At 34.3% G+C, this 15,515-nt stretch overlaps 2 protein-coding genes across 2 annotated transcripts in view; one reads left to right on the top strand and one right to left on the bottom strand.

Moving 5' to 3' along the window:
* The window catches only part of LOC129755534 (UDP-glucose 6-dehydrogenase), a 42,988-nt gene extending 31,208 nt beyond the window's left edge, over window positions 1-11,780 (top strand). The window contains exons 3-5 of the mRNA XM_055752080.1: window positions 8,647-8,935; window positions 9,002-9,816; window positions 11,086-11,780. Of these exons, the coding sequence (XP_055608055.1) occupies window positions 8,647-8,935; window positions 9,002-9,816; window positions 11,086-11,262 (1,281 nt within the window). The 3' untranslated portion in view covers window positions 11,263-11,780. The remainder of the gene's footprint in view (window positions 1-8,646; window positions 8,936-9,001; window positions 9,817-11,085) is intronic.
* A 2,661-nt stretch (window positions 11,781-14,441) lies between these two features.
* On the bottom strand, window positions 14,442-15,412 carry LOC129757694 (uncharacterized). Its single transcript, XM_055754984.1, has 4 exons — window positions 15,182-15,412; window positions 14,842-15,113; window positions 14,664-14,784; window positions 14,442-14,602 (listed from the first exon to the last, which is right to left on the bottom strand). The coding sequence occupies exons 1-4, from the start codon at window positions 15,332-15,334 to the stop codon at window positions 14,504-14,506; spliced, it is 645 nt and encodes a 214-aa protein (XP_055610959.1). The 5' UTR covers window positions 15,335-15,412; the 3' UTR covers window positions 14,442-14,503.
* Window positions 15,413-15,515: the final 103 nt, after the last annotated feature.

Here is a 15,515-nt window from a genome sequence, read left to right as displayed (position 1 = left end):
AAACACAATTCCGTAGATTTATTTGAAAATTTGACTAAAAATGTAAATTAAATTCATCGACCTTATCGGTGAAAATTATGTTGTTTAAATAAGAACATTTCCATGAGGAACAAATTGATGAATGCTTCCAATCAAAGGTCTTCTCGTTCATTTTCAATGTCTATTTATTTCTCCTAACTTTCTATTCGTTTGTTTGAAATGTTCTAACTTAAATAATATATTTTTACCGAAAATGCCTATAAATCAACAAACATAATTAATGAACATCAAACTCTTCATAAATTAAAATACAATATGAAGATGAAAAAGTTAAGTTTTTAGTTCCTTTGTTTTGATGAGTGATTTGGCAGATTTTGGCGTGTTGAACTCGAATCTTTCGTCAATCACCCTACGTTTTGGTAAGATGAAGTTTATAAGATTGAAATTAAATCAGTTTTGAGTTCAATCAATCATTGATAACTGATTAACAATCAAGTGTACCTACTTTCAATTTAGGAATACTATTTTGATGATGCTGATGCATGATCTAAAAAAGTTAAATTCTTCAGTTTTTTTTTTATATTTAGAAATAAATTTTTTCTGACATTACTGAAAAAAGTATAAAAAACAATTTTTTTATATAACAAAATTATTGAAATCTGTAAAACGATTTGATTTTTGCTTTTTAAAATATTCTAAATTAAATCTAGTTAATACTTTTTTTCAAATTCGTTACAAATCTATTATTTCACAGAATGGAGAAGAGTTAACAAACAAAAAACTTCTATAACTTTTTTCTTAGATATCAAAATTACTTGGGGTCTTAAAGAAAGTTGATAAAAAAAATTGTTTATTGTATTTTTTATGTTTCAAAGATTTGTCAGAAAAGTGAAGAATTTTCTTATTTTTTTTTAAACATATTTTCAAAAGTTTTACCCATATTGTCTCATGTGAAAAAACGTGCGACCCAGAAAAACGCCATTAAATTCGAATTTTTCTCTTAAACTAAAAATTCGCCGTCAATTTTTTTGTAGTTAACAGATCAAGTTAATTATTTTACAATGTTTTCTGCCAAAAAACAATTACATTTCCTACAACTAATTGAAAATTAGAGCCAAAAATGCTTTGTAAGACATTTTGCGTAGAACCCGAACGAATACCAATGCTAATTCTACGAAAAAATGTCACATTTCTACAAAATTAAGTTTAATCATAGTTTGAGAAATACGTTTCTCTTTGTTTATAAAAATGTATCGAACTTGTAAGTTGTGCCTATGTACCAAAAAACGTTGACGAGAATTTCTCTTTGAAAATCACTAAAGGCTCTTCCCCCACCCACTATTATAGTATACCTTTCGGTGAACGAACAACACTATATTCGATAAATAAAATTTGCATTTTACACAGAATTCTGTCTGTAACATTCTTGCGTAGAAACATCAACATAGAGTCAACCAACTTGATGAACATTTCTCTTAAAATCTTTGCACCTCTTTGTGCCTCTGAAAATGTAAACTTTGTGGCCTTGTGTAATTTATTGAAACCCTTGCTAATGTGGAAGAACAAGAAACCCAACATAAAACTGAGGCTAAAATTAAATAACGAACACAAACACATACAGGATCTCAATGAAACTTGAAGTTTCCTCAAAGAGATTCCTTTAACTTAACACTAAGCGTACATCTTTCGAGGATATGATGGCTAGCATCTTACAAATGCTAAAACCACCAACCCACAGAAAGTGTACTATCTATGCCGTGACCGGGAATCGATCTCATGACCGTTGGCTTCTTGAAATATGTTTCCTATCTACATTAAATTTGTAATGATAGAAACGACTTTTTTTTATTATAAAAGTGGTCAATAATAAATGAATGAACTTGTTCTTGATGAAAACCAATTTTAAAGACGAGGTAGGGTTTTGTGAGTCAAGATTAGAGTTTCAATTCAAAAGATTTATTTAATTGCAAATAGAAATTGACAATTAAAAATTAGTTTCAATTCGTGAATGAAATGTTTTAGGCCTAGAGTGATTTAGGACTAAACACAAATCATCATCTGGTTGAAAACAAATTGACTCAAAAACATGAAGGGCATTGAAAAGGAAGAAATAGAAGGAAACTGAAATAATCGCTTTTGTTTTTTCATTAAAAACTCAATAGAATATTCAACCGAATATTCGTTTGACCAAATAGTTGAAAAATTCAATATTCGCTATTTGGTACACCTCTACTTTGTATTGTTGAAAATATTAAGAATTTTCATGACAGATGAATGATTATATAATAGATAAGGTACACCGGGGCAAAAGCAAACTCAACAAATTCAACATCGTTCTATTTTGTGACCAACTGTACATTAGGGTGGCAATGGATGTGTGAGAAAAAATTCATGGTCGAATTTAAAAAAAAATGCCAAAAATCGACTTTCTGGACATTTTTTTTTTGAGTTAACATCAGATCTTGACGTGTTATGCATTTTTAAGCCATTTGGCATTAATATTAAAATTTCGATTTCCCCGATTTCCTTTGGACCCCCCAACGTGATTTTTGAATTTTTGAAGTTAGTTTTCGACAAAAACATTTTTTCTAGATAACAGATTTCGATGTTGCATGCATTTCGAATTTCCGATTGCCTTTGTCCCCCTATTTTTGAGGGTCAAAAAACCGAAACTTTGAGCGCTTTGATGCATCCCCAAATGAATTCCGATTAAGCTGAAATTTTGCACAGGTCAGTTTTGTTGGCCAATCTTCAAAATGTATATGGTCGGTTTGCGAAATTAGACATAACCCATTTGGCGGCCACCCAACTGTACTTACATTGAGATTAGGAAAATGATAGAATATTGAGTGCTTAAAATTCCAAACTCTTTCTTCATAATTATTGTATTATAAGAGAAGGGTACTTAGTTGATGTAAGTTTTGTAGTGAAATTCCAGTTTCGAAATCCGATTCAATCAGTATCCAAATGCAATTTAGACTAAAAATAAATGCAGTTACAGAACTTAAAATCCTGTTTTGTTAATTTGAAGCACATGATGACGTGTAGTTAATAATAGAAATAAAAATGTTTGGAGATTCTGATTTTCAATATGAAAAGAAATTAAATCCCTCATTTGTCGCCTATTGTCTAATATTCACTTTTCCCATGATTTTTATTGGAAACTACTCTACCACACGGATGTGCGCAATTCAAACATCAGTTGTTGTCGTCAAAGCGAACATGCACCCGCAAATCATTTGAAACGTTCCGGAATAGATTCAATTAAGTACTTCACTCAGCTTGAAATTGAAAGACAAACACCTCGCGTACGTCAACTATCATTATGGTACTGCAAATCCATCGATATTTTTTACTACCAACAATGCACAGAGAATAGATTCAAAATTGTTTCCAGCTGATTACTAACGTGCGACTTACTTTAGTTGCTGTGTAGTTCCGATGCATTACATCAACCAACAGCATCGATTGATGATGGATTCTTTTCAAAGAATCGCGTCTTGTTGATTCATCAAAGCTGATGATTTAATTACCTCGCCTGTACTACAGATGATCCGGAAGCAAACTCAAGGCATCGACCGCTGAGGCTTCTTTCGTTGTTTTATATGTATACCTATCGTGAAGTTCTCAGACAACATTTGCTCAGATGAACGAATCGGTTTGTCAAGAAAATTTAAAGTAACAATCGAAGAAGCCGTCTCTAACCTGTCGATGATGGCTTTGTCTGTTACTTTAATTGATAATCTTCAGGGATGATCTATGAGTTTTGGTGCAATTAAAAAAAAATAACAATATTTATGGATGTTTTTCATTAGCGATGTCGTGTTCCTTGGGGGTTTCTAGTACCGAACGTGACCATGTTGATCCTTGATTTAAATGAATAAATCTGATGGCACACAATGCATTTAAACCGCCTGAAGGCTTGTACTGGCGTGTGACTTGTTTAAAACTCTTAAAAATGAATGCTAAAACATTGGTAAAGTGTCGCAAATAAATAAAAAGAATAAAACTGAATTATTACTGGTCAGCCAATAACATAATATCCTCAAGTATTCAAATTTTAAATGTACCAAGTCAATTTTGAATGCCATTTCCTTCCCATTTAGGTAAATACATAAAATGATATCATCAAATTAAAGAACATCATCTCTTCAACTTGGATATACGAGGAAATCTATCAAGTTAAATCAAGTCAAATATCTAATATACTAAAGATGAGCTGGACTATAGCGATCTCTCCATACAGCTTTCGTTTTTATTCGCACGAACCAAAAGTCATGACAACCATTTTGTCAGCCGAGTTCAAGAATATGAGATTTTTCAAGAATGTTCAGTGTGAAAAGTATGATGCAATGATTTATCTTCATTGCAGCTTCAGCTGAATAACTATTTTGACTGTTTTTTGCTATATAAACTTACCAAACGCCCCACTTTGGACCCTAAACGTCCTTCTTTTCATGTCTTGTTGTGAAAATGAACATGAAAAACTTATTTCGTCAATAATTCAACAATGCAGGGCTAGAAGTTTTAAAAATTTCACTTATTTCAAGCTGGTCACCCACCAGTTCCTTTTTTTTATTGTGGTCAATAAAGTCACTATTTTTTTTAAATTTATACAAATTAATTGCATAATTAATGTTTTTTTTTATTCTACATGTCATTCTTGATTATCCGTTGTCTCAATTATTTGTGACTCGATTACTCGTATTTTGAGAACTCAAAAACGTGTGTGTTTAAAAAGTTAACTTTTTCTCGAATTAAAAATGGAAGATTACGAGCTTAAACCTTAATAAATATGTATAATTTAGTTCTAGAATATGATTTGGTATATAGTTTTTTTAAGATACAACATTTTGAAACTTTTTTCAATGGAAATTGTTTTGAAAGGTTTTCTCAAAAGTCTCATATATTTTTACTTCGTAAATTCCACACGAGATTTTTTTTTGTCTTGGACATTTTACCACACACATAGAACGTTCAAATTCAGGTTTGAAGTTTATAATTTTCAATTTAATTTAAAAAAAATCAACTCAAATCTTAAATGCTTCGAATATTTATTTGAGCGTCTTATTTTTCAGTACTTATTTCCCTTAAAAAGTTTTTCCTGATTTCTCAGGTCCTCAGGTACATTTTTTTTGTTTTGTTTCGTGTAATTAAAAGATAGTGTAATGAACCTTCCATTTCTTGCTTTCTTCGATTTCACAATCTTTTATTTTAAGTTCCATTTTCCTAAAACACCACTCCGAACTTATTCCGCTAAAAGTAGTCAAAAGAATGACCGTCCTTTTTCAGTTCGACTAGCTTCCACTCACACTTCCAGTTTTCATCTTTTCCTCCAACATTTTGCACACGCAAACAATCACACAACGTATCATCGAATCACGTCCCACTGCTAAAGCGCAAGCAGTGCTGCCAAGATTCATAAAATGAAATATCATCTTTTCCAGATTGTTTTCAATTTTCACGTGAAAACCTACTAATGAACCTAATGAGATTCATTCATGAAAATTTCTTGAATTTCATAAAAATTTGCTAAAATATGGACGAACTTTGAACTTAAACATAAAAAATTAAAACCTCAAGAGCTGAAAATTCAAATAATGACTCAAATTGACTCAGTCTGGTGTCATGTATTATACGATATTCTATTTTTTTCGTTTGTCAGGAGCTTATGAATCCTTATCCAAAAAACTGTATTTAAATAAACAGAACTGAAAAATTGAAACCTCTGGTTGTAATTTTTGAAGTCTCTTTTCATGTCATTTTTTGACTTTATGTGGTCACTAATTTTGCCCTAATTTGATTTAAAAGTAACTATTTTGCCTCATGGTCGCTTCAAGGCCTGACAATGTGACTAAACTAGATTTTGTAACAAGGTGGAATCGATGGGGAATGATGGAAAGATGAAAATCCAACTGGTCTTGTTGTTTTAAACCTCCTAGAACTGTTTTATGTCTGATTCCGGCGCCATGATTAAAATTCCGCTGTGAAAACCGGTGGAATCGGAATAAAAAATAGTTTTTTATGTTTATGTTAATCAAATTTGAAACGGAGTACACATTTTTCGTTTTAATTTTTTTTTTCCTGTTGTACTTTCCCGGCTATGTAAATTTAATGAAATACATAAGATTTGGTTGCCGTAATTTTTCACCACCTATCCTGGCAATTTTATATAAAAACCTGTCAAAATCCGGGCATTTGATTTAAAAATTGACGACAAAAAATCCGGGCAATATCCGAGTAAATTTAGTCTAAACCCAGAAATTGAGCAACAAAAATCAAGAAAAAATTGTTTTTCATCTAAATTTATCGACAGGTTTTAAATCATATTCAAGGCTTCCAAAAAACTTTTCATGATTATTTTTATAAGATAAGATAATTCTAAAATATTTCGTTTTGGAGGCATGAATAAAATTTTTTTGCAAAACAATTTGTTTTTTTTTTTTTGGCAATAGGGGAACCAAATAAAATGAGAAAATCCGGGCAAGATCCGGGCATTTTTCAATGAAATCCTGACAACCGGGCCGGGCTGGAAAGTTCGCAAATTTTGTATTAAATATCCAGGCAAACCCAGATAAAACTGGGCAATCTGGCAATCCTCGACTTAAGTCATATTCAAACATTGTATTGTATCGTAAAATTTCAACTCCATGGAGCATTTTAAGAGGCTGGTTAAGAATCCTCCAAAAAACAAAAATTTCCAGGAACAATAAAGCACTGTAAAACGGCAATTAAGGAGGTCTAAGGGTGAACTTATAAAGTAATGTTTATAGGGTTATTTTCAAGCTTTGATGAGTTGTCGTTAATTTGACTGTTTAAAGTAAATTTTATAAACGATTGCTTAGAAAACAAGTGTTCATGAATACCCTGTATTTCGAAAAATATGGGGTATATATGAACACTGCTTTGTATGTGGTTGAAATTATTTTTTAACATTAAATCGTTTTACACCTCATGGAGCACCATGAACTACTGAACGTTAAACTTCCAAAATCCACATTTTATCTTTTTCGCATTGAAACGGAAGTCAATTGATAAGACACGTCTCAAAACGATTTTCGTTTTTCAGAGACATCAGTTTTGCTAATGGCTGTATGTAACTACAAAATTTATATAGTTAGGTTTGCAAGTTTTAACTGTAACTTATAAATAAAAAGAATAAACTATCACATTTGATCATTTAAGAGACCCTGCAATGACCATAACAATGCTTATAACGTTTGTTCGGAATTACCCCTTGTTCATGATTTCCCCACTTTGCCCTATTCAATAATCTACATTGTCCATAAACCTGAATTAATAGGCGTCGCGACGCTCACATGCATTTGAGAATACCAGAATTGGTCATAGTCGATGCTTGATTTGATAGTTGTCATTATTTTCACGACAAATGACATGTTTTGACTTGATTTACTCTTAGATTTTGATGAATTTATCTTTTTTTGCTTGTACGGTTACTATCTTTTGTCCCATTTAATACCGATGACAAAAATTGAAATGGGTCTTATACATTTTTTAATTACTTTTACCAGAAAATATCTTCGTGGTAGTCGTAAGGGACTGAAATACTATCAGTCAGTACTGTTTATTTAATAAAAATCATTTTATAAGGCACACGAGCAAACAACGCAAGGTGGGAAATGTTCTTGGTTACTATCTTTTGTCATTGACTGTATGCAGTAAAACCATTTTAAATCGGTCGCTAGTGGGGAAGCTTATGATGAGAATTTTATGATATGTGGTTCAAAAACGCCACTCTACTATTGTTCATTTGGCTGTCCACTTGAAATATTAACAACGAATTTTTTTACGAAATCAAGCACAGGACCAATTTCGTATATTATAATTTGAATGCATAAAATGGTATGTTATGAACAAAGTCCAGGTGAAAAGAATCTTTCCAACATTTAAATGAACTTTAAAAAAGACGCAAAAAAGAGTTGTTAGTGACTAGCAAGATGCAGTTCAACCCAAACTGGCATTCTGCGCAAAGAAAGTGACTAATGCTGTGCAAAACTTGCTGAAAAAAGTCAAACGAGTAATCCGCACAGAAATTAGGCAAATGTTTCGTGTTTTTTGTTTGAATTGAAATTGCAAAAAAAAAAATCTGGTTTCTCAGCGAAAAAAATCCTAATCTCCTTCGATTAGAAGTCATAAAACACTTAATTTTGTTTCCCTTTGTCGGCCAGGCTCAGGGCTGTGAGGCTTAATTTCTCTAACGAATGATATTTTTTGCATTCGAACTGTTCGGTTATCAATCTAGCTAGTTTGACCTCAGGGGGCTATCCGTTGAGAAAGGTATAGATTAAAAACCTATTTCAGCTATTAAGGATCATAAACAAAGCTTCGCCTTTTTCGATCGTTTTTGTGATTCATTTTTTCAGCTTATAGTGAAAAACAGTTTTTTTTTTGGTTTCGTCAATAAGATGCTGCACGCCTTAAGTTATTGTTCAACATTGAATCTTTCAAAACTTATGAGAATTTTGTTTGGGAGCTTTAGGATCGAAAACAAATCCTTTAAATACACAATTAACTCTGGTGAAAAATATATTAATTTTGGGTAGAAATAATACTACAATACATCATAAGCAATCCTATCAATCAAAATCTGTCCAAATTAGGTATCTAATTAATTCGTCCCCCTTTCCACCAATTTCCATATTTCAGCCCGGTCTGGACGAGGTGGTCAAACAGTGCCGCAATAGGAACCTGTTCTTTTCGACCGACATCGAAACGGCCATCCAGGAAGCGGAGCTCATTTTCATTTCGGTCAACACCCCGACGAAGACCTACGGCAATGGACGGGGCCGGGCGGCTGATCTCAAATTCGTCGAGGGCTGTGCCCGAATGATTGCCGAAATGTCTCAGAACAGCAAAATAGTCGTGGAGAAGAGTACGGTCCCGGTTCGGGCGGCCGAAAGTATTATGCACATTTTGAAAGCTAACCACAAGCCGGGTATGATTGGGTTGCTGATTTCCGCTGTTGGGCTTTTTTTATTAACGAAAGATCTCGTCATTACAGGTGTGAAATATGACATCCTCTCGAATCCGGAATTTCTCGCCGAGGGAACTGCGATCGAGGATTTGATGAAACCTGATCGGGTGCTAATAGGTGGCGAGGAGACCCCTGAAGGTCAGGCAGCCATAGAAAAATTGTGCTGGGTATACGAGCATTGGATTCCGAAAAAGAACATTCTCACAACCAACACGTGGAGCTCAGAGCTGTCCAAGCTGGCGGCAAACGCATTCCTAGCGCAAAGAATATCTTCCATCAACTCGCTATCTGCCGTTTGCGAGGCAACGGGTGCCGATGTATCGGAAGTGGCCCGTGCTGTTGGTCTGGATTCAAGAATCGGACCTAAATTTTTACAAGCTTCTGTAGGATTCGGAGGCAGTTGCTTCCAGAAAGATATTCTCAATTTGGTGTACATTTGCGAAGGACTTAATCTGCCTGAAGTTGCCGCCTATTGGCAGCAGGTTATCGATATGAACGAATACCAGAAGACACGCTTCTCCCAGAAGATCATCGAATGTCTGTTCAATACCGTTACCGATAAACGGATATCGATTTTGGGCTTTGCATTTAAGAAAAATACCGGAGACACCCGGGAAACTCCTGCCATCACAGTATGCAAAACACTGCTGGACGAAGGTGCTCAACTGAACATTTACGATCCTAAGGTTGAACCGGAGCAGATGATGGCTGATCTGACGCATCCGAAGGTGACCGAAAGCCCCGAACATGTTAAGAAGGTGGTTCAAATTTTCTCGGACCCTTACGATGCGGTGCGTGGAACCCATGCCATCGTTGTATGTACCGAATGGGACGAGTTTACCGTAAGTAACCGGCAATTATAATTGTGTGTGATTATTCTGACTTTGGGATTGGCTTTTGGGACACTGTGAATATTCCGATTGTAAGTATTAGAGAGTATTTTATGGGTTGCTTGGATTTTTCTAAAGAATGTCGCATCACTTTGTTTTGTGAATGTGAGTTTTGCAAATAGAAATTTTGGAAATTGTATTGTTCATTCAATAAGTTAATTTATCAACACTTTTGGACAGGATCGTGAAAAATTCAGGTAACGGGTGTCCATGATGAAATTGTCATACTTTGAAATTGCTCTAACTTTTTAACCGTTGGGAAGAATTTAATGAAATTTGGGTGGATTTAGTGCATACTGCATTGTTTACATCCTGCAAAGTCCTGTGATCAAAACTCGCAGAAATGGAGTCAAAAGAACAGCTCGTGCGTGATAAAATCTTGCGCATTCATCACGAGAACAAGGATCTCTCGCATCGTTCCATCGCTAAAACGTTGAGAATCGCAAATTCCACGGTGTCGATAGTGATTTAGCGGTTCGAGGAACGATTGACCACCGATCGGAAGCCCAGAAGTGAAGGAAAAAGTATTCCGTACAACACCAAAAATCACAATCGCGTAGTTTGGGCCTTCAACCGAAACCCGAACGCCTCCGTTCGGGGTGTGGCTAAGAAGCTGCACCTAAGCCGAAGATTTGTCCAGAAGGCCAAAACAAGGTACAAGAGGCCTCTTATCGCGACGAAAAGCAGAACAAGTCCGCCAAAACCCGTGCCAGGAAGTTATACCTCAATATGCTGACGAAAGTTGAATGTTGCATCATGGACGACGAAACATATGTGAAGGTCGACTTCAAACAAATCCCCGGCAACCTGTTTTTCAGCGTTCTGAAGCATCCACGAAGCATCGTGGCCCAGGACACGATGAACGGACTGGCCTGGTCATCAAAAGGGGCTAGAAATCGAGATTCGGGAACGTAAGATAGATAATGTGTATTTGTATAGGCTTTCTCGTAAATTCTAAGAGTAAAAATGTGGCCCAGTAAGATGGTTTCTAACGCAAGGTCATCATGAAACTCAAATTATCATAAAATTTACGAGTTTTTTTTTTTTGTATATGAAGATTGTTGGCACCCTCGAATGCAGTCTGTTGTAGGGAGTACATTATATAGTTCTGCAGAGTGTAAAAAACGATACTTATCCCACTTTAGAATAATCACACAGCTGTCTTCTTCCATTGCCATCTCGTTGATGCTCTCACGCACACAGAAATACCTCTACTTTCAGAACCTCAATTACGAGCGAATTTACCAGTCCATGATGAAGCCAGCCTACATCTTCGACGGGCGTAAAATCCTGCCACACGAACGGCTGCAGCAGATCGGCTTCCACGTGCAAACCATCGGCAAGAAGTTGAACCGGAACATCCTAACCCGATCTTGGGGCAGTATCCCTCAGCTGTAATTGCGACGTACCCAGTTTTTCCCGGATAGAAGAAGGTAATGTGCAGAAGCACAAACAGCGCCAGTCGCTTGGTTTATTCTATTTCTAGTACCAGAACATAGTATTATGACGACTGTTGCATCTTGTCTAGCCTATCGGATACAGTCAACTGATCGGTGACTAAACAACGGTTCCCCAGTTGAAAAAGTTCATTAGAATTATTTATGATAGTAGCCTATACTTCTCTCACGGAATCGGAACTTTTCTTACCTACTATCTTCTATTTACTTGCTAAGTTCTGCCTTGCTCACGGATTAAAAACTTAAGCAAACGGTTGCAATATCTGTATGTACCATACACTACACTTTAGCGATTTATATGCTTTTAACATTGGCATTGAAATATTGCATATTGACTTGTAACTTATATTCAAAAAACACGCTGTGTGAACCATGAAATTTTCACACTCTCTTCAAGTAAAAAGGTTGAAAACGCTACAATCATTCAATAAATTTTGAATTGTTTGTGAAGGAGCTAAACTTGTTTCTTTAACTAAAACAGCCGAAATCTATTCCAAAAAATTAAAAAAAAAATTTACAGTTTTTTTTAAACTTTTGAATTTTATATTCAGATTTTTTGACAGACTTGATTTCGATTTTTTTCAGTTTTTCCAGCATCAAGCATTAGTTTGAATTTATGATTCAGTTATCAAAATCATATTTCATATTCTAGATTTAAAATACGGATTCTGATGTAGATTGCAATTCAAAATAATAGTTTTAAGATTTTTGATTCAGAAATCGGATTTCGGATCAGATTTCAGATTAAGATTCAAGGGTTTTATATTTCAAATTTAAAATTCAGATCGCAGATTTCTGATTTCAAATTCAGATTTCAGGTTCAGAAAGCAGATTCGATTTAAAATTCAATTGGAGATTGGAGAAATTATGATTCAAGTATCAAATTTGGGATTTCAAAGTTCAGACCTCAGATTTTGATTTAGATGGCAGGAAATTCAAGCTGAGTCGTTGTATGAAGTGAATGTCTAAAAAAGTTCGAATTTTAGGAAGAATTTTATTATTTGAAATTTTTCTGATTGTTGAATAATAACAAATGTTCAGTTTAATAAGATAACGTCTATTTAACAAAATTAAAGCTTTTTCTTATCTAAGCGAGCACACTTCTGAGACAGAAGTTTACACCAAATGATTAAAATTGTTAACATATACCTAGTAATTGCTTCGATAATCTTGAAACATCGTGATTGAAACATAAATCTACTACCGCACATACAGTTTGTAGACGTTTTCTAATACATAAATCTAAAAAAAAAAATATGACTTAAATGGAAGGTAACGCCTGGTTGAACACTATCAAAATTGTGTCACTCAAAATGTTGTCCAATTCAATCGAAAGATGATCGCTTTTCTCAGTTTTGTCATCGAAGAGGAATCTTATTGCTCATTCAACAAATAACGGATGATAGAAGATATCCTCTGTCGCAACATCATAGATGATCCGATGGGCAAATGCATGAATTGGGATTTCAAATTTTTCTTTATCAGGAATAAACTTCAATCTTCTACTTTTTCTCCGGGACGCACAGTGGGCCAGGAACCACACTTTTGCGGTCAAAATTGACTGCAGGCCAGAGGCTTCGTTGTAGCTCATTGGTGTCTTCTACAAAGTTACTCGGCTATATTTGCGCTATCTATTGATGGATTTGAATTAGTTCTATTTTTCTCCGCAAGGTGGCGCCAAAATCTAACTTTTTACAGAAGCAAGATACAGGCATGGTTTCTTCTACAAAGTTGTTCATTATACCTTTACATTAACTTTGTAGAACATTGTTAAGCTCTATATTGTGTACTTAACTTGCAAAAATAATAATTTAAGGAAACCTTGCAAAAAATGGTTTTTTTCACCTATTTTTGTGTTTAGCTATACAATACCTCAAATTTCCACAGTATTCGATTGGAATAGACTTAAATGAGATATTCTAGTGGAAAACTTATTCGTTTCGCTGATTTTTTCTGTTGAAATTGCAAAAAAATGGTTAAAATTATACATTTTTCAAATTGCAATAACTTGCTTGCGAGCAGTTTGGCGCACCTCATTTTTCGAGAAGTGACAGCTGTGATTATGATCTAAATGCATGTAAAAAATGTCGGTGGGTTCTCGTGGGTTCCTTGCCAAATGATTTAATAAAGTTGGTAGATTTTCAATACAAATCCACATATTTTAAGACCTTTTTCAAAGAAAACATCCGAATTTCTCGTAGAAATGTCGAATTTTCATCGTTCAATTATTGGAGTTGCTGCTTGAATAAATAATTCAGCACATTTTTCGCACTTTTAATCTAATTAGAAAAAAAATAAAATTTTTCAAAAATTAATTTAAATAAAAACAGTTTTAAATTATTTTTTTTTAATAAATTTTACCAAATGTGCTTAATCGCTTAATTAAGCATCGCAATACACTAAAACAATAATAAAACGACGAAAATTCGACATTTCTACGAGAAATTCGGATGTTTTCTTTGAAAAAGGTCTTAAAATATTTTGATTTGTATTGAAAATCTACCAACTTTATTAAATCATTTGGCAAGGAACCCACGAGAACCCACCGACATTTTTTACATGCATTTAGATCATAATCACAGCTGTAACTTCTCGAAAAATGAGGTGCGCCAAACTGCTCGCAAGCAAGTTATTGCAATTTGAAAAATGTATAATTTTAACCATTTTTTTGCAATTTTGACAGAAAAAATCGGCGAAACAATAAGTTTTCCACTAGAATATCTCATTTAAGTCTATTCCAATCGACTACTGTGGAAATTTGAGGTATTGTATAGCTAAACACAAAAATAGGTGAAAAAAACCATTTTTTGCAAGGTTTCCTTAAATTATTATTTTTGCAAGTTAAGTACACAACATAGAGCTTAACAATGTTCTACAAAGTTGATGTAAAAGGTATAATGAACAACTTTGTAGAAGAAACCATGCCTGTATCTTGCTTCTGTAAAAAGTTAGATTTTGGCGCCACCTTGCGGAGAAAAATATAACTAATTCAAATCCATCAATAGATAGCGCAAATATAGCCGAGTAACTTTGTAGAAGACACCAATGAGCTACAACGAAGCCTCTGGCCTGCAGTCAATTTTGACCGCAAAAGTGTGGTTCCTGGCCCACTGTGGGACGCCAGTTATCCGCATTTCTGGTGATTTGCTGATCCGCATTTATAAAAGTCACCTTAATTCCTCTTAATCATCGTAAATGTCCATTTCTTCTAAAAACAGGCCCGCATTCTTCGAAAGAACCAAACTTTTCACAAAGCATTTTTGAAATGCGGTGTCTTTTTCCTAAAAAATAAATTTATTTACTAGAATGCACATCAAAACAAGCATATTTATTATATCTTACCTTCTTGATTCTACCGTAGTTGCTCAAATTTTTCAATTTTGATTGCTTTTGTAATAATTTGTTGACACGCATAAATTTAGTTTTCCAGTAGTTAGCTTTTTGACGCCATAACTTTATTTGCCTTAAAAAAACAAATCGGCTTCAAGAATTGATTTAATTTCAAATAATACGTATTTACCTTTGCATCTTGAGAATTTTAGAGCCACAACTTTTTAACGACATTTTTGACACGGTCATATGGTCACTTCTGATGAAGTTTGCAGAGCTCTGACGGGAATATCGGGAATCTTCTTCCTCTGAACTAGCATAATCATGATCCGGTGTAATGAACTGTGTATCGCAATCCTGGTCCTGGTCCACAATGGGAGGCTTCAATGTCGGTATTGTGCCTTTGATCTTCATTGATTTTCCTTTGTTATTTATTCTGAAACATGTCGCTTCAAAATGTTCCTGTGAAGTGTTGTTGAGTTACAGAATAAACTTACACGGATTGATTGTAACATTGTTCCCATAAATACCTCGCAGATACGGCTTCCTACCCGAAAAACAAATTTGTCATGTTTGCAAAAATCAATCCATTTCCGTCGGGTTATTGGATTCACGGGAAAGGTGAAAAATCGAATACTGTCTTTTCGACTGTATTTGGAACAACCAATAACTGAACAATTCATGTTTATCAGCTCATGAAACTTTAAACAAATTTTAACGAGAGATTTTAAGTGAGGGAAATCAAAATTCACTGCATCATTTTTTTTTCACTTTTTGACAAAAATTGAGCGCTGTTTCAAAAGAATTCTTGTTTATCGAAGGTTTTACAGGAGGACTAGTAACTGAACTAAATGCCCAGCGGTT

This window comes from Uranotaenia lowii, chromosome 3 (assembly GCF_029784155.1).
Source record: "Uranotaenia lowii strain MFRU-FL chromosome 3, ASM2978415v1, whole genome shotgun sequence".
In the NCBI taxonomy this organism is placed as follows: Eukaryota; Metazoa; Arthropoda; class Insecta; order Diptera; family Culicidae; genus Uranotaenia; species Uranotaenia lowii.
The sequence above is the reverse complement of the archived record's forward strand: the minus strand, read 5'-3'. Positions and strand labels throughout refer to the sequence as shown.